Raw genomic sequence first — 19,572 nt, 5'->3', positions numbered from 1 at the left:
CAATCCACTGAACCACAACAGCCAGGGCTCTAACATGATTTTTAATGGCTGTATTGTCTTCTACTATATGGGTATACTATAATTCACTTGGTTATTACCCAAATGTTGAACTTTATTTCATTATGTACATTTTCTTACCTATCACATATTTTGGAGAATTATGCAGAATGTTACCTTGAACCTAACTTCATCTAAATTTATGCTCTGCCCACCTTCCTCTATCCTTGCCCACTCCCACACAAAAAAAATCAGGAGGGAATAAAATACTGCAGGCATTTTATGATAAAATCCTCTTTGTCATTTCAGAGGCAATGTTAGGTTTATGAAATAACTTGATTAATGGATAAAAGATATGAGCACTTATAGGCCTTGAAGGTAATTTGAGGCTTTGTGTATCTTAATTTGCCAACCAAGGGAAAATGAAAAATAATGGCATGTTTTATTTCCCATTATCATAATATATTTTTTAAAACAAAATACTTAAGCCTAAATCAACAATTTCTAATTATAAGAAATAACCTTGATCTCTTCCAAGTGGTAGTAATACAACATAAAATCTAGGAGTTTTTAAATAGGATGCCATGCTAATGACTATGGTGAGATGGTACGGCAATGCAGAAAACTAAAATAAGTTTCATTTAACATTTGAGAAATGCAAATTACAACACTATAGGTTGACTTTTTAAAAATTATTTATCATTTTAGAGAGAGGGAAAGGGAGGGAGAGAGAGGGAGAGAAACATCACTGTGAGAGAGAAACATAGATCGGCTGCCTCTCGCACGTGCCCCGACCAGGGCTGAACTCTCAACCCGGGCCTGTGCCCTGACCAGGCATCAGACCTGCAACCTTTCAGTTTATGGGCCAATGCTCAACCCACTGAGCCATATGGACTTTTCTATCAAGTTCCCTGACTTTCTTTTTCAGGTTAAAATAATTTAAATTTATACTTTCTTGAATTTCCAGTCCTTGTCAACAGACATCACCAAGAAACATGAAAACAACTTTCATTTTCACAAGAGAAGAAACATTAAAACAAGATACTGTTTTATGGACAACAGTGTGCTTATTGTGGGGGGGGGTGTGGAGGGAGGTATAAGGGGACTAAATGGTAATTAAAAAATACAATAAAAATGATCAAATAAGATATTAATATTTTGCATGTGTAGTTGGTAGTGACTTCTAAAACCGACAACACTTGGCGTTAGCAAGGCTGCAGGGGCAGGCAGTGCCTTTACGGAAGGCAGTTTGGCAGTGTGTTTCATCCTCCTTTAGAGATCCCGCACACCTCCAACTGCATGTACAGTGCAGTCTTCACTCCTAGGAGAAGTTTACCCTGGTGCTCATGTAACCCAAATAGAGCTGTTAATTAATAGATGCATCAACATCAAATATTTTAGGCCAATTACTGTTACTTCAAATTTAAACTTCCGAAATTTTTCCCCCATTAATAAAGATTTGGTTGGCTACTATATACGAAGGCTGTAACAATTTCCTGAATAGCTACAGATAGGTAACTAAATGGAAAAGTACTATTATATAAGAAGACTATACACCAAAGTAATTTATTTAATTTAGAGATTTAATAATCTGCCAAAGAGTATAGGGACTCTCCAAATCCACTTGGGAAGTCATGGATATTTTGTTTCACAAATTCATTTCTCTGAGAAAAAAATACCTATCTAAAACATTTCCTGTTGCCCAGGTGATGTGACTAAACTTGCCAAGAGCATTGCTTTAATTCTATTAACAGCACCAAGCTATACTACTGGCTTTTACTTATTACTACAAAAATTAAGGTGCCTGCCTACTAAGGGACATATAAAAAGAATTAGTGATTTTTTCCCTTTTTTAAAAAATTATTTTATTTATTTATTTTCAGAGAGAGGGGAAAGGAGGGAGAAGGAGAGGGAGAAAACCATCAATCAGTTGTCTCTCATACGCTCCCAACCTGCGACCTGGTCTGCCACCTCTAGGCATGTGTTCTGACCAGGAATCAAACCTGCGACCCTTTGGTTTGCAGGCTGGTGGTCAATCCATTGAGCCACACCAGCCAGGGCAGGTGACTTTTTTCTTTAAGCAAATCTCTCTTCCTTCTAACTTTCCTGTCATTAACCAGGCTCAAAACATCACGATAGACTCTTAATTTCAACTTACTCCTCAAGACCTATCTGGACAGTTACCTCCCTAGTCCCGAAAAGGACAGACCTGAGACATCTATGGTCGGTACACTTCTTTGTATTCTCACTGCCACCAGTCAAACCCTCCCTCTCCTTGCTGGAACTCCCACAAGAGCTTCCAGCCTCCTGTTTCTATTATTCTATTCCATTCTATGTACTACTACCTTCTAAAGGTATGCAACTTCCCTACTCAGAAATTTTCAGTGGTGAATTTTTAATGACTCAGAAAAAATGCTCATTGATAGAATAAATGAAAAAGAAAAGTATGTACAGGCTAAAACTACATACACAGACTTCAGTCTCAGTTGTGTTAAAAGGCATGTCTGTGTAGCCCTGGCTGGTGTGGCTCAGTGAATTGACCACCAGCCTGCGAACCAAAGGGTCACTGGTTCAACTCCCGGTCAGGGCACATGCCTGGGATGCGGGTCAGGTCCTCAGTAGGGGGCATGAGAGAGGCAACCACACACTGATGATTCTCTCCCTCTCTTTCTCCTTCCCTTCCTCTCTCTCTAAAAATAAATAAAATATTTTTTTAAAAAGGCATGTCTGTGTAAATGCATGGGCACACAGGAATATTGGCACACATCCATACATAAAGGGAAAAGGGAGGGCCAGCAAACACATCACATGTCAACAGTGGTTATCTCTGAGTGGTAATGCTAGGTTATTTTTACTTTTTTCTTTATCTTTACAATAAACAGATTTGTGGTCCAGTCTCTTTTAGTAAACTATCCCATTAAACATCTGTAGTGAACACAGAGTTAACGTTAGAGTCATTAAGATATTCAAAAGACATTTCACATGCTCCCTATGACCTATGAGTCTGACTCATCACCCCCTAGAGTTCAAGGCCCTCCTCAATCTGGCACCTATCTCCCTCCTAGCTTTAGTTTTAATGACCGCTAATATAACCTGGGCTCCTTATGGACTGTTCCTTGAGCATAAAACAGTTCTTTCAAACTCGGCTGGTCCTTTATTTTCCCATTCCTCTTGGAACATGGTCCCTTTTCACTTCCAAGTATCTGGATCCTGTGTTCTTGAAGGTATATTTCCAATGATCCAGAAATGGCAAATACTACCACGTTCCTTTCCCTTGTCCATAGCAGACAACACTGACTACTGAATCTCGACTCCTCAAAATCCTTCCCAGTTAAACAGACCTAGGCAATCCTTACTCATCAATCCATGGTGACATGTAAGATGAACTTATCCGGCACTCCTGCAGCAATCTGATGTAATTGCCCTCTTCTCCCCTATTCCCAGTTCTTTGTGCTCTTACGGAGCTTATCTCTTCTACCTTCTATGAACAATCATTTGCTTAATTGTCTTATCTCCCTTTCCTACTAGATTTTAATTTGCGCAAGGCCAGTGATCATGTCTTATTCATCTTCATAGGCCCTACAGAGCCTTGCAGGAAATAAACAGGCACTCAAAGAGTCGCTGAAATGAACGCTTCATTCTTTCACTATTATTTCAGCACTCAAAATGGCTACATACCTGAAAACTTAATTTTCAAACAATTAAATTCTTCTCAAAGGAAGTTTATCTTATCAGTTCTAGGTTACATTCCTGCTTTAATGTACTGAGATATTGTCTAATATCAAAAAATACCAACAGAGTCAAATAAGAGAACAAGATAACTTGAAATGAGTACTGAATCCATTTTGAGGGTCTTATATCCAGGTATAGAAGCTAATGAATTAAACTATCACATTTTGAGAATTTTCACCTACCAATCTCTTTAATCAAAAGCAAAATGTTATTTCTGACAATAGAGAAATTAAAAGACGCTGAGCATCAAAAGTATACACTGCTAGTGTAAATGGGATTGTTTTCTTAGTTTGCCTTTCTGATAGTTCACTATTAGTGTGTAAAAATGCAAATGCCCTGATCATTGCAGCTCAGTTGGGCCCAGCTGGTTGAACATTGTCCTGCAAAGCAAAAGGTCACCAGTCTGATTCCCAGTCAGGGCACATGCCTGGGTTGTGGGTTCAGTACCCAATTGGGATGTGAAGGGGAGGCAACCAATCACTGTTTCTCTCCCTCTTTCTAAAAATGAATAAATAAAACCCTTTAAAAAGTGCAACTGGATATTTATTTTGTACCCTGCTACTTTACGGAATTCATTTATCAGTTCTAGTAGTTTTTCTGTGGAATCTTTAGGGTTCTCTCTATATACAGTATCATATCACCTGCACATAATGACAATTTTACTTCTTTCTTTCCTATTGGATGCTTTTTATTTCTTCTTATTGTCTGATTACTGTGGCTAGGACTTCCAGTACTATGTGGAATAAGAATGGTGAAAGTGGACATCCCTGTCTTATTCCTGATCTTAAGGGAAATGCTTGTAATTTTTGCCCATTGAGTTTGATGTTGGCTGCGGGTTCATCATATACGGCCTTTATTACATTGAGATATGTTCCCTCTGTTTCTACTCTGCTGAGAGTTTTTACCATAAAAGTGCTGGATTTTATAAAATGCTTTCACTGAATCTATTGATATAATCATGTGGTTTTTATCCTTCCTCTCATATATTGCACCAACTTTGCATCCCTGGAATAAATCCCACTTGATCATGATATATGATCTTTTTAATGTGTTGCCGGATCCAGTTTGCTAATATTTTGTTGAGCATTTTAGCATCTATGTTCACCAGGAATGTTGGCCTATTTACAACTGCATAAAAAATAAAATAAAATACCTAGGAATAAATATAATAAAGGATGTAAAAGACCTCTACTTAGAAAATTGTAAGACTCTGAGGAAAGAAAATGAAGAACTTACAAATAAACAGAAGCATATATTATGTTCATGGATAGGGAGAATTAACAACAGGAAGGCCCTAGCCAGGTAGCTCAGTTGATTAGTGCACTGTCCCAATACACCAAGGTTTCAGGTGCAACCCACAGTCAGGGTACATACAGGAACCAACCAATGAATGCATCAGTAAGTGAAACAAATCGATCTCTCTCGTGGGCACTCTCTCTCCTTCCCTCTCTCTATAAAAATCAATTAAAAAAAAAATTTTAAAAAGATGTCCATACTACCCAAAGCAATCTATAGACTCAGTGCAATTCCTATCAAGACACCAATGGCATATTTCACAGACCTAGAACAAGTCATCCAAAAATTTATATGGAACCACAAAAAATTCTTAATAGCCAACTCCATCCTGAGAAAGAAGAGCAAAGTTGGAGGAAGCACATTACCTGGTACCAAACTATACTACGAGGCCACAGTAATAAAAAATAACATGGTACTGGTGTAAAAACAGACATATAGGTCAGTGGAACAGAATAGAAAGCCAAGACCTTTATGGTCGATTAATAATTGACAAAGGAGGTAGCAACAACCTACTCAATAAATAGTGTGGGGAAAAACTAGACAGATATGTGCAAAAAAAACAAACAAACAAACAAAAAAGAAAACGGACCACCTTCATGCATCATATACAAGAACAAACTCAAAATGGACTAAAGACTTAAAATGCTAGACTTACAACCATAAAAATCCCAGAAGAAAACATAGGCAGTGAAATCTCAAACACTTCTCACAACAATATTTTCTCTGCTTTATCACCTCGGTCAAGGGAAACAAAAGAAAAATAAACAAATGGGACTATATCAAATTAAAAAGTTCTTGCACAGCAAAGGAAACCATCAACAAAATGAAAAGACGATGCACTAAATGGAGGAACACATTCGCCAATGACATATCTGATAAAAGGTTATCCACAATTTATGAAGCACTTATACAACGCAACCAAAAAAACAAGCAACCCAATTAAAAGATGGGAATAGGAAGAGGACCTGAATAAACACTCCTCCAGAAAGAACATACAGATGGCCAATATACACATGAAATGATGTTCAACGTCAGTAACCATCAGAGAAATACAAATTAAAACCACAATGGGTTTTCACTTCACATCGGTCAGAATGGCTATCAAGGAGAAAAGGGAATGTTTGTGTGCTGTTGGTGGAAATGCAGACTGGTGCAGCCACTGTGGGAAACAGTATGGAGTTACCTTAAAAAATTAAAAATGGAACTGCCTCATGACTCAGCAATTCCACTTCTGGGAATACATCTGAAGAAACCTAAAACACTAATTAGAAAGGATATATGCCCCCCTATGTTCACTGTAGTGCAATTTGTAATAGGCAAGATTCGGAAGCAGCCCAAGTGCCCATTGTGCAGGAGTGAATAAAAAAGCTGTGGCACATTTACACAACGGAATACTGCTTCGCTGTAAAAAAAGAAGGAAATTTTACCTTTTGCAATAGTATGTATGGCCCTGGTGAGTATTAATACTAAGTGGATTGAGCCAGTCAGAGAAAGATAAATACCATATGATTTCCCTTACGTGTGGAATCTAATGAACAAAATAAAAAAATAAAATAGAAACAGACTCACAGATACAGAAAACAGACTGACAGTTGTTGGGGCGGGGGGTGCTGTTGGGGGACTCAGTGAAAAAGGCGAAGGAATTAAGCAAAACAAAAAACAAAACACCCTCACAGACGCAGACAACAGCAGGTGATTAGCAGAGGGAAAGGAGGTGAGGGAGGTAAAAGAAGGTAAAGGGGGGATGAATGGTGACAGAAGAAGACTTGACTTTCTCTGGTGAACACATAATACTAATACAATATACTGATGATGTATTATAGAATTGTATATCTTAAACCTATAATAATTTTATTAACCTATGTCACCCCAATAAATAAATTCAATAAAAACATAAACAAAATACAGAGTACAGATACAAATACAAAATATAGATCTTGCCTAACTTAGGAAATTATTTGGAAAAAAAGATGGACAGATGAAAATAAAACAAAATGCTAAAAATCAAGCAAGGCATCAACAAAGTTAGACAAGTTGTCTGGTAAAGTCACAAGAATTTTGTACCTAAATCAGAAATGCAGTTCAAGGTCCTGGTGGGTGAGGGGAGGGGTAGTTAGAAAAACAAAAAAAGAAAGAAACGCAGTTCTACAGACAGTGGTAAAGGAAAAACTAGTACAGTAAGACTCATGCTGCCATCTAGAGGTTCAAGGCTAGACAATTTTTCTCTTCAGTCCAGTTAGACAGAGGCAGGACTGAACAGACCTTATAAAGTAAGCCAGGAAAGTAACTCTGATGTCAAGCCACAGTGAAGAATATTCGTATAAGAGTGCCAGTTATTCTCTCCCTACCCTCCTTCATAGATTAAAATAAAAAGAGCTAAATGTCCTTTAGAATTTTATCTAGACTGATAAATACAAACAGCCACTTTGTCAAAAATCACAAGCCTAGAGGATAGAGAAGGCTATTACAACACAGGCTAGCTTGAAGCAGAAGTTTTTCTTTGGTACTACCACCGAAGAAAGTTGCATCAGTTAGTTTCTGGTACACACAACTTCATCAATTAGAGTATTGGGGTGAAATATGAAGTTTAAATGGGGAAGTCTCAATCTGTTTACTAGTTTATAGTATACGGTTAGTGTAATCAAGCATAAATGTATTAAATTCAATACCTCTTCATGATAAAAAAAACACCCAACAAAGAATAAAAGATAACTTCCTTACCCTGACAAAGAGCATCTACAAAAGACCCACAGCTAACATCATAATGCTTTCTCCCATTAGGAAGAAGATTAGGAAGAAGACAAGTATGTCCACTCTCACCACTTCTTTTTAACACTGTACTAGACTTACTAGCCAGGGCAATTAGGCAAGAAAATGAAATAAAATATCCATATTGGAAATGAAGAAATAAAACTATCTCTATTTGCAGATGACCTAATTTAGTATATTGGAAATCTTAAGTGATCTACTGAAACACAATTAGAATTAAAAATGAGTTAAGTTGCAGGATACAAAATGCATATACAAAACTTAATTGCATTTCTCTATAGTAGCAGTGAGCAAACAGAAAATGAAATTAAGAAAATAATTTCACTTACAATACATCAAAAAACAAATATATTTTTTAAAAATTCAGAACTGTTCACGTCAGTCTGTCATGATTTTAGCCTCATAAAGGCAAAACAAAAAATGATCAACACAAGATTTTCTTTCAGCAGGACTTATAAGTATGTTTCAATAAATGAAATGTGAAACTTACACTTTGAAAACTAAAAATATTGTTGAAATTAAAAAATATGTAAGTAAAGAGAAAGACATATACATTAATGACTGATCTTAATATTTTGATGGCAATAATCCCATCTAGAGCATCTTTTTTTTTTATTTTAATTGTTGTTCAAGCACAGTTTTCTGTCTTTTACTCCCATCCCAGCCCACTCATCTAAAGCATCTTTAGCAGGTCATCTGCATGACTACTGAAAACGTCTGTAGCCTTAAAGGACAGGGGGATAATTTTTTTAAAGGTAAAAAATGCAGAGAATCAGTAGTATTCATTAACATTCACAACAGTTCAATGGGCCTTAGGAATAAAGCAAGCTATGTACTGTTGCAGCTTACAAAACTATGTCCGGATCCTGCCCAGGTCATAATAGCAACAAGTAGGGTTCAGGTGTAAGATAAAACCAAACCATCATCAACAAGCTTCACACTATCTTTACTATGTGTGGTTGATCATCCACTGTCATAAGAGGAAAAATTCCAGATATTACAAGACCTTCAAATATTACTTTTCATCACTAAATCATAAGCTGTCCAGAAATAGAAAAATTTCCAGAATTTTCTACCTTTTCAGTTTTAAGTCAATGAATTTCATCAGAAAAACTGTCATTTCATTTGAGGGCGTCTGTAGTTGGTTATTCATTCAATCGAAAAATACATATTGCACATTTTACTATACACCAAGTTATCGATGGATTACAAAGCCCAAAAATATGATTCTTAACTTATAATCAATCCAAGAGATAAGACATATACCAAAAATCTCCCCAAATGCCAAATGGGAAAAGTCCCCCCAAAAAAAACCTAGAGTAATTTGGGAGACCAAAGAAGAGTTCACTTTCCATATCAAGTTTAAAAAGGAAAGGTTGATGAAAGAGGCAAATACTGGGCACAATAATGAAGGATGAATAAAAGTTTTGCTATTAGAAATAGGCCGGGAGGGACTCTGAAATAAAGGAATAGCATGAAGAGAATTAAGATGGTAAGAGAGTAGAGGATATTGAATGCCATGCAAAGGAATCTGGATTTTGTCATATGGGTAATGAAGTACTACTAATGACTTAGGAGCAAAGGTCAAACAGAAGAAATGATACTTTAGAAAAATTACTCCAGTGTTGGCAAACAAGAGGGGCTGGGATAAGGGAGTGAGTAAGAGGGGAGTGACTACAGCAGTCCCAGTACAACAGGAAGGACGATGAGCTCAGATGGAAGCAACAGAAATGGAATCCTTTATATGGTAAGGTAGTTTACAATTTCTTGCATTTCTACCTACTTCATGGGAGTTTCATATAAATTAACTGCCCAAATCAAGGCAAGAGGCCCCAGTCATGAAAAGCTATAAACACCTATACAAAAAATTACTGCATTCACAAATCTGCACACCAAAAGGGTTATCTGAGACATAATCATGTACCAAATCACGGGCAGGGGTTGTCTTTTGAAACACACAATCAAGTTACTATCAACCCCATACTAACATTTTAACAATGTTCCGGGTAGTGACAATCAGGTTTTGAGGACAAATATTTTTTGCATTTTTTTCTTTCCATCATCTTTATCAGTGCTGATATTTGCATGAAAACAGGATCACTGGTCCTTGGGGATTCATCAAGTCCTATTGCTTATTTTTCATCCATGTCATCCTCTCAATTAATGCAGGAAAGAGGATTGAGACATCAAATACCAGCTTAGGGTATCAAGTAAATGTCACCTTGTTTTTATGCAAATACACTATACACAATAAAACAAAGAGAGACTGTATCCAAGGAGTCTGCTACATATCAATATAATTCTTTCCAATTCTAAATTTAAAAACTATTTTGTCAGCTAATTCCTTATGATCAAGGAAAATGACAACCGGTTGCAAAGCACTGCCACAGAAGTTTAAATAAGGCTGAATTTTGAACTGGAAAATAATTTTGAAAAATCTCAGCTGTGTTCATGGGACTTTTCCAGCAGAAATGAGCATTTCTGTTGCAGAGTTTTGGTTTAGTGCTTCACGTGGCTGATTAGGTGACATCAAATCCTCCCAACTTCAAAGCCTCAAGTTTTAGAAATATACCAAACAATAATGGTTTTAACTGTGCAGATTAAAAACTAAAACTAAAAGAATCCATAACAAGCTTCCGATTCAGTGGCAAGCCATTATAATAGACTTTATTGATACTTAAGTAACTGACACATTCTAAAAACCAATAAAAAGAAATAATCATTTATTCAGTCAATGTAATAACAGTTGATAAGATAATGACCATCACTGAAAAATTCTAGCTAATAAAAAGGAGTGACATAATTAGAATATTACTATTTTGCAACCTATAATAAAATAGTGGACCTAGGCAGTTATCAAACGCTACTAAAACTCCAGGTTTAAGACTGATGGAGAATTTTACAATAAATACTATATATAAAGCTAGCAATAACTTTATCAACTAATTAATCTTCACATCACAAAGAGAGACAGACATAATATACCTTCTGATGCAGGTATACAACACCTTTTCTAACTACCAGGAAAAGAAAAGCATAGATGAACATACTGAGCACTACCACAGGGATGTAAGCAGCAAAACCTAGAATATGGAAACTTTTACAGAACGAGTACCTAGGTTTAATAAATGGCAAAGGAAAATAAAAGGGAGGTGGAACCAAGACTGAAAGAGACTTAAGTGACTTATCAACCAAATATGGTATATGAATATTATTAAAATCCTGACTCAAATTAATTGTACAAAGACAATTTTGAGTCAACCAGGGAAATCTGAATCCTGATCAGCTATTTGATGACACTGAGAAAGTTTGTTAAAACTTTTTAGGTATAATGATGCAACTCTAGTTGTATTTTAAAAGAAGGAAAAAAGGAAGGGAGGGAGGGAGGAAACAAAGAAGAGTCCTTGTCTTTTCAGTCACATATGAAGTTAGTTGACTGTGAGTAATATGATGCCTGTGGTTTGCTTTAACATAATCATGGGAGATTGGGAGGTTGGTATAAGCAACAGATTGGCCATGTTGACAACAACGACGACGACAATGACTATTACTACTGCTACTGAAGCCAGGTTGTGAGTACATGAGGTCATTATTTTAGTCTCTCTACCCAGGGGGAGGTTAAGAATAGTATAGGAAATGGGGAAGCCAAAGAACATGTATGTATGACCCATGGACATTAACTAAGGGGGTGGGGCAGAATGCTGGTGGGATGGGGGTGGAGGGGGATAAAGGGGAGAAAAAAAATGGGACAACTATAATAGTATCATCAATAAAATATATTTTAATAAATAAAAAAATACAAGAAATAAATTACAATTGCTTCTTACCTTCATAAAACATAATAAAGATACCTTGTGTATTGCAGCCAGAATTCACCATGAAATACACAATAGACAACCCTGATTAAATGTGACCTGGGTACTCACACTCATCCAGCCCCAGCTGATAGGCCAGGTTCTGTAGGCCTCGTACCTTCTCCATCAAATTAGCTGTGGTGAGGCTCCCCAGTTCTGAAACAGAATCATTTATTTCAGTACCATTTCTTCCCACTGTTCTCTAGTAACAACTCATTCCAGTTGGGAATCCTTGCTATAAAAAGTTTTTAAGTTTAATTTCTATTAAATAAGCAGAAAATAAATCTATTTCTTCTCTCATCTAACCTTTCCCCCTACACACACACACACACACATATATACACCCCAGTGAATTTTTCCCACTACTGCAAAATGCCTCAGATGAGCTTACCCACTATGAGAAGAGAGCTGGCATAAATACAATAGTAAATTATGTGTTTTATCCGAAGGATCCTTTTATAACATTCCTTTAGCCTATCATACAAAATGAACATACCACTAAAATACGAAACCTTGTGACCTGAGGTAGCACTGAGAGAGCCTACAGACAAGATCTGTCTCACAAAATGGATACTGTCTCCACTGTCTTTTATTAAGTCTTCATTATTTCAATGAACAATAAAATAGTGACAAAACATGTATTGTTCCCCATTTCCCTAAGTTTAGAAAACAAAAACTAAATATTAATCCAAACTTTCCCTTCAAATCAAATACCTATAAAAGACAGTATACTTGAAATAAAAACTTACTTTCCCAGATTTTCAAATAGCACAGCATGAAATTCCTTTTAGGTTTACGACATGGGTCAACATACATGGGAAGATAATGTTATCATCCCTTATTAAAAATGGAAGTTTCCTTGGGAAATGCACACTGATGGCAAATTTTATAAATGTCTGTTTGGGACATTAGAACAATGAACCCCAAATGCCCTTGAGACTTGTTATTTCCACGGCTGGAGGAAGGAAATCTGCACTTAAGCATTTCGTGCAGAACAATGAATTACCTCTGAAATCAAATAAAGCTGTTATTTTCTCCCACGCATCATGCCATACTCATTGTCAATATCTGGCACAAACAGTAGACTTTCTTGACCTGTTCAGTTGCTTAAATAGCATAAGAGTCCCAGATTTTCAGTCTATTACTTCACAATCATCATGAATCTTATCACCAGAGGATGATTAAAAACTAAATAAATAAAGTAGAGCAAAAATCAAGGAAAATTAATGTTTTTTAATTTAAATTTCCACTTGTGATTGAGTTCCAAGTCATTTATCAAACAACAACATTCACTACTTATAGTATGCCTTATGGGAGAAACTGATTGGATAGAATGAAATAAGACAGGTCTTAACCCACTAAGGGATTGTCAATTAATAGTACTGACAACAATACATGGCCAGTAAATCCTAAATAAGGCACTTGTTTATTGTGGAAAGAGACTAGACTTAAAACAAAAAATAAAAGTTTCAATTTTTTCACTCTACCCAATCTTGGTTAAGTTAACCTTTGAATTGTAGATATTATCATCCCTAACTCACAGGACTTTTATGAGAATTAAATGAGAATATTTATGTGAGAGGTTTTTTGTTAACTGTAAGCTTTATACAAAACAAAGGTAACAGAAGAGAAATTTAAGCAGCAGAAGAAATCATTACGAGCAGGTCTTAAATGAGAAGGATTTCTACACATGGGAAAATAAAGAAAGGTATCTAGACATGAAGAACTATTAACAAGAATAGTTAGGAAGGCAGTTTGAAGCCAAGAATACTTTTAAGGGAAAGCTGAAAGAAAAACTAGGAAGGTGGTTTGTCAGGCAGCACAACTATCAGGTTACAAGTAAGAGGTGCCTAGCACAGCTACCTTTCAACATGTCGATGTCATCACGTTCTATTTCAGCCATCCATTTGGGTGGTGAACTAGTAATAGGCTGTCAAAAAAGAAGAATATATCTATTCAGATACATACAAAGTAAGAAGAGGCCCTACTCTTCCTTCTTACAAGTAGCTTGCCACACAGCATTCAGGTTGTTTGAAAATAATGCCAAACTATAACTTCTAAAACTCAGGTTTCTCCAGGTTCAGATATAGCCTACAAAATAATACTGCTCATCCTTAGAGCTGGTCTCAGAGAAATGGCCGTGGAAGAATTAGGTCTGACTACTGTTACTGTTTCATGCATAACAGATAGTACAGCAATGAAAAAAAATTACTTGTTGCAGGTTCTCTCTAGAGCACACCCCATACTTTTCATCCCTCTCAGGTGTGCATTTTTACTTTTCTCTCCTAAAATCAAAGGGCACCCCCGAGACTTGCAACCAGGGGAACAATGGGCAGCGGCAGCTCATCCCGAGCTAACCCACTGAACCTGTCTCTAAGGCCCCCTTTCCTGTGACTTTTCAGTGAGCTAACAGCAGCCCCACCATGGGTCACTTCTGTCACTGTGACTTCTACTTCTCAGTGAAATCACACAGCCCAGCAGCGTGGTTCACTTCTTTCCTATAATGACTCTAGGGAGTCAAAGCAGAGCCCGCGAGGCTCTCTCCGATTGCTTCCTCTGCCCTAAGCCCTTCTTTTGTTTCACTGTCCCCAGCTTGAATAAACATACTCTCAAAATAACATAAAATAAGTAAAAAGAAGCTACTTGAAATTCAGTTCTGGTGAAAGCTTCCAAGTGAAATGTTTGAAACAATAACCAGTAGGTAACATTGTCTAGCAGAGGAGAAGATACAAAGAAGAACTGAGAATGAGAAAATCCTCAATTTGTAAGAACGCTGTAATGATCATCACTTGAAATTTTATTTTATGATAGATTTCTAAAGTTTTAGAAAACTTTAGAATTTTAAGTTATCTTCTCATTTCTGAAAGTGAACTTACAAAATCTGAAAGAGCCCATTCTTAGGGAGAATTTTCAACCCTAGTTGCAAATAAAAATCATCTATGATATAACAAACAAATGAAACAAACAAAAATGACCTGGCCATCCCCCAGATCCTCTAATTTAAAATATCAGGAGTGGGGGAAGGATCCAGTGCAGAGAATAGAGCAAGAAACATTATATACATGTTTTTAAAGCTCCACAACTGCACGCTGACAATTCTATTGTGTGGGCAGGGGTACGGCTAGAAACGTGACTTCAGCTTTGAGCCTTTTTTCTTTTTAAAAATTTGCCCAACGCTATGTGACCAGCAAAGCACTTTTTACATGCATTATCATTTAATCAACCCTATGAAGCAGGTATTATTATTCTCATTTTACAAATGAAAAAATTAATGTACAGGTAGATTATAAATCTCTTGCCTCAGGTCACACGGCTAGTGGAGCCAGAACTCAAAATCCATGTAGTATGAGTTCAGAATCACTACTCTATACTGCCTCCTCCAGAAGGTTCTAGGTCAAATTCCCCATTTCAGGAAACAGATTATCCCAGGGGACCTGGGATGACCCTGAACCCCTAGAAATAAAACTCTGTTTTTGCATACTTCTAGAGAGAGATGTAGATACTTAACCAAATTTTCAAAAATAACATACTCTAATAAAAATTATTTTAAAACTACTTATTTATGACCAAAATACTTAGTTGTTACCATATACAATGAACTAAACTGAAAAGTCAATATGAATAAGAATGTAAAAAAATTAAATCAGTCCTGATTGGTGTAGCTCAATGGGTTGAGCATTCTCCCACAAACTGAAAAGTCACCGGTTCGATTCCTGGTCAGGATACATGCCTGGGTTGTGGGCCAGGTCCTGGTTGGGGGCATGCAAGGGGCAATTGATCAATGTTTCTCTCACATATCCATGTTTCTCTCCCTCTCTTTCCCCCTCCCTTCCCCTCTCTCTAAAAACATATATAAATAAAATCTTTTTAAAAAATTAAATCAAGTACTTTCTGCTCTATGAACGAGACAAAAGATGATTTAATACTAATAGCTACCAACTATTGTTTCTTACGTCCCAGGAACTATGCACAGTGTTTTAACATGCATTATGGCACTACGAATCCTATGAGGTCGTTTCAGATGAGAAAAGTAAGGCTCAAAAACATTAGAAAAGCTGCTGAGATCACAGATAATTAAGAAGCAGATTAAGGATTCAAATCCAAGTGTGTTTAACTCCAAAACCCTACACTATTCCAAAATCCACATGGCTAATGGAGCACAGACCTGCTTACACACAACTCTAGCTCTTGAAAAAAATGAAAAGAGGCTATAAAATCAGACTCCCTCTGAACAAATCCTTTCATGGGACCTGAAAGTCACAGGCCCAAAGGGGCCTTAATATTTAACGCAGTACTTTTAACTCTAATAGCGAGTAGAGAATGCTAAACACACAGTATGGTACTGTGAGCTTTATATCATGAGTCCCCAATGTTGTGGTTTCACACAAAGAGCATGGGCTTGGCAATCAGACAGGCCTGTGTTCAAACCCTGGCCTCTTACCAGGACTTGGGCAAATAACTTTTCTTCCAAGTGTTTCTGTCATCAGTGCTTTTAATATTGGGCCGAAATGCTTCTGAGTGTGGTGGTAAGAGTGCGGATGCTAGTAACAGACTAATGGGCTCCAGGTCTGATTCCGCCACATATGGCCTATAACCCTGGGTAACCTTCTTACTCTGTGCCCATATCCTTGTCTATAAAATGCCTCATATGGTTTTGTGAAGACAAAATAGTATATTTAAAGTGCTGAGAACAATGCCTGGCACATAGTAAACATCATGTAAATAGTATTAGAATATTATAAACATATTCTCCTGGTTGTGGGAATATATAAGAAAACATATGTACAGCATCTAGCAGTGCCCGGTCCCCTGGAAGTAGAACAGTTATGGTCTAATGCATGTCTTCCTTCAGTTTCTGATGAGCCACTGAGAAATTTCAAAAATCCTCTAAGGAAGTTAAGGTTATAATGCCTCACACAGACAAAAGAGAATAGCTGCAGATCACAGTTTGGGTAAAAACAATGCTGGTGTTATATTAACTATTTCAGCTGCCTTACAATGAGAGCATTCAAGCTAATAAAAGAGGCTAATAGATAAAGGTCAAAAATGCTAAAATAGAGCACTTGGATGGGGAAGACATTACCATCAATTAACATGATAATAATATAAACAGATTTCTAGGCTGCAGTTACCAAGTGATTTAAAGACTAGGACATTATTCCTGAAAACAAAGAAATACTGAGCCTTTACCAAGGAACAAAACATTGAATAAACTTTATTAGGTAAGTAAAATGTTACTTACGCTTTTGAAAGAGGCTGCAAATTCAGCAACACCTGGTACTAAAAAGAAAAAATACAGCATTTATTCAATAAACATTTTAGTGTCCAAGACAAAGAAGATTCAAATAATAAGAAGCAAACAGCCTTATCTTTAAGGAGCTTACTGTATGGGAGAGAAGAGAGAGTAAACCAGTGACTACAATACTGCTTAAGTGCTCCAAGAAAGGTACCAGGTGCTATGGAAGGACTCCCCTCCCCCCACTACCACCACCAAAAAGAAAAAAAAAAAGAAGGAAATCTAAATCAGACTGAGGGGACAGGAAAAGCTTCTCAGAGAAAATAATGCCTCAGTGAAACTTTGCAGGATCAGGAACTAGCTGAATGGGGGAGTGGCAAGATACAATATCTCTTACCAAATAAAAGTTTCAATCTCCATTTTAGGTATGCTGTTCTGCCAATCCAATTGTTTATTTAAATATCTCACAGGAAGAATCACATAAAAAAAATAAAAATAAAACACAGGTATTTAAAAATAAAATGATGTTCAATCTCACTTAGGGATACACAAACTGAAAAGTAATAAAGGTCAGTAACAGGTGACCGCAGGTAGTATGTGAGTAAATGAGCGCTCTCATACACAGTTGTTCTCCTCCATGTGCAAAGATATTTGTGCAAGAATAGTCAGCATTAAATTGTTTGTAATATCAAAAACTGAATATAACTTAGATTCCAAAATAGGGTATGAATACACAAACAATAGTGTATTTATACAAGGAAATATTTTAAAAGAATAGAGTATATCTACATCTAGTATAACATGGAAGTATCCATTAATAAATTACTTCTACCAGGCGGAATAAGTTAAGCTATAGACCATATACATATGACCCCCAAAACTAAAACAAAACCAAAAAATCGCTCTATTTACTTTAAAAAATATATTTGCTTAACTGCATAAGTATAGAAAAGGTCAAAAGGATTATACCAAACAACGATGATTTTATACGTGATTAAAGGAGGTGAGGAAATACATTACGTATCTCTGTATTACAAATATTTTTTAATAATTATTTTTAAAGGCTTTCTATCATTTTCTGAGTTGCACTGTGTCCTGAAAAAAATTAAACCACCAAATAGCTATTCTTAACATTGGACCACAAAATTCAGTGTTCCCTTTGAAATAAAATTTTAACTATTACAGTTAAATGATATCTCTTCAAAAATCTCCTCAATGCAGCACTGGTTCTTCTGCATTAATTCTGATATAAAGAAACCGAAAACTTACATTGTTCTGGCCAAAGGTCTGGTGAGGCACGGTCAAGTTTTTCAAAACTTAACAAAGATGCTTCCAGATCCGTCCCTAGAACAAAACACCCAGATGAGCCCAGATGACACAAAACATGTTCATTTATATTTTATAACATTTCAGTCTCAAAGAACATAACATACTGGAACAGTCATTCATCTAGAAATCTACAGGTCTGATCTGTACAACTACAAATAAGTGTTACACAAATGAATCATTCTCTCTCATCAAACTTCACTCGTCCTCGTGGACTTTCCTCCAGTTACAATCGATTCAGTGTCCTTGCTCTCAAGAAAAACAAACTCCTCTGCTAGGGTTCTGAATTCCATCTTCTCTTGCTCCATCAAAGGCATCATAAATAATAGTATCTTTCTTGCACAATCAGTTTCTATTGTTTCTACTGGCTCATACTCAACAGCAAGCAAGCCTGCTCTAGAATGTTCCTTCTTTCAAAAAAACCCTTTCTGACTCCATTACCTCCTCACTCCTTCACCCCAAAATTCTTGAGCTGTCTATCTATAATGCTGTCTCTATTTCCTCGCCTCACATCCTGTCCCTAATCCATGACAACCAGGCTTCTGTTCCTATATACACAGAGACTGCTGTTGCCAAGGCTGTCTATGGCCTATGCTGCTAAACCCCAGTGGTCACTCCTCTGTTCTCTTTCATGTGATTTCTCTGCAGCATTCACACATTGCCCACTCTCAAAACACTCCACTTCCAGCTTCTATAAGACCACTGTGCTGGTGTTTCTCCTTTCCTCATTGACCCCTTCCTCAGTCTCCTCTTCCACTCAGGCCCCATCCTAAACTGGCTTCACTCTCTACCTCAAGTCTCCTAAGCGGATCTCATCTAGTCTCATAGCCTTTACCAGGCCAATGATTCCATATTTGTATTTCCAGTCCCAATCTTTCCCTGAACTTCAGAGTTACATATCTCAGTAGCTATTTGACGTCTCTATCTATTTACATGTGTAAAAAATCCTTTGAGTCTAATTATGTTCAAAACCATACTCTCCTGGTCCTCTGTATCTCAAGAAATAGCACCAACACAAACCCCAGTTCCCCAAAACTTAGATCCCATCCACTTTTCATGCCTCTGTTTCCTCCACCCTTCCACAATAAAATATAGTAAGTCCACTAGTTTCTATCTTCAGAATATTCCCTGAAACCAAATTAACTAACCAAGGAACCAATACTTCTCTTCTGGACTACTTCGATAACTTCTTAACAGGTCTCCCTTTACCCCTTCTTACCCCTTCCCCTCCACACCCACCAATCTACTCTCTGCAAGGTAGCCAGAACTGATTAAATAAACAAACAAAACAAACAAAACAGCAATCAGTTCATGTCACTCTCCAGCTTCAAGGACTTCTCCCCAGCTAAATTCATGAATTTG

At 36.8% G+C, this 19,572-nt stretch overlaps 1 protein-coding gene and 1 non-coding gene across 4 annotated transcripts in view; both read right to left on the bottom strand.

Moving 5' to 3' along the window:
• LIN52 (lin-52 DREAM MuvB core complex component) overlaps nt 1-19,572 on the bottom strand; it is an 89,424-nt gene that overhangs the window by 66,564 nt on the left and 3,288 nt on the right. For all 3 annotated transcript variants that reach the window (XM_045823851.1, XM_045823852.1, XM_045823853.1), the window contains exons 2-5: nt 18,154-18,228; nt 16,891-16,928; nt 13,512-13,578; nt 11,721-11,804 (exon numbers count right to left, since the gene is read on the bottom strand). In XM_045823851.1, the coding sequence (XP_045679807.1) occupies nt 11,721-11,804; nt 13,512-13,578; nt 16,891-16,928; nt 18,154-18,228 (264 nt within the window). The remainder of the gene's footprint in view (nt 1-11,720; nt 11,805-13,511; nt 13,579-16,890; nt 16,929-18,153; nt 18,229-19,572) is intronic.
• Nucleotides 8,162-8,287, bottom strand: LOC123809022. The gene has a single exon (XR_006783898.1). It is a non-coding gene; the product is annotated as a small nucleolar RNA SNORA69 (small nucleolar RNA).

This window comes from Phyllostomus hastatus, unplaced genomic scaffold (assembly GCF_019186645.2).
Source record: "Phyllostomus hastatus isolate PE091 unplaced genomic scaffold, TTU_PhHast_1.1 phas_scaffold_501, whole genome shotgun sequence".
Taxonomy (NCBI): Eukaryota; Metazoa; Chordata; class Mammalia; order Chiroptera; family Phyllostomidae; genus Phyllostomus; species Phyllostomus hastatus.
This window is presented reverse-complemented; position numbering and strand designations above follow the sequence as displayed.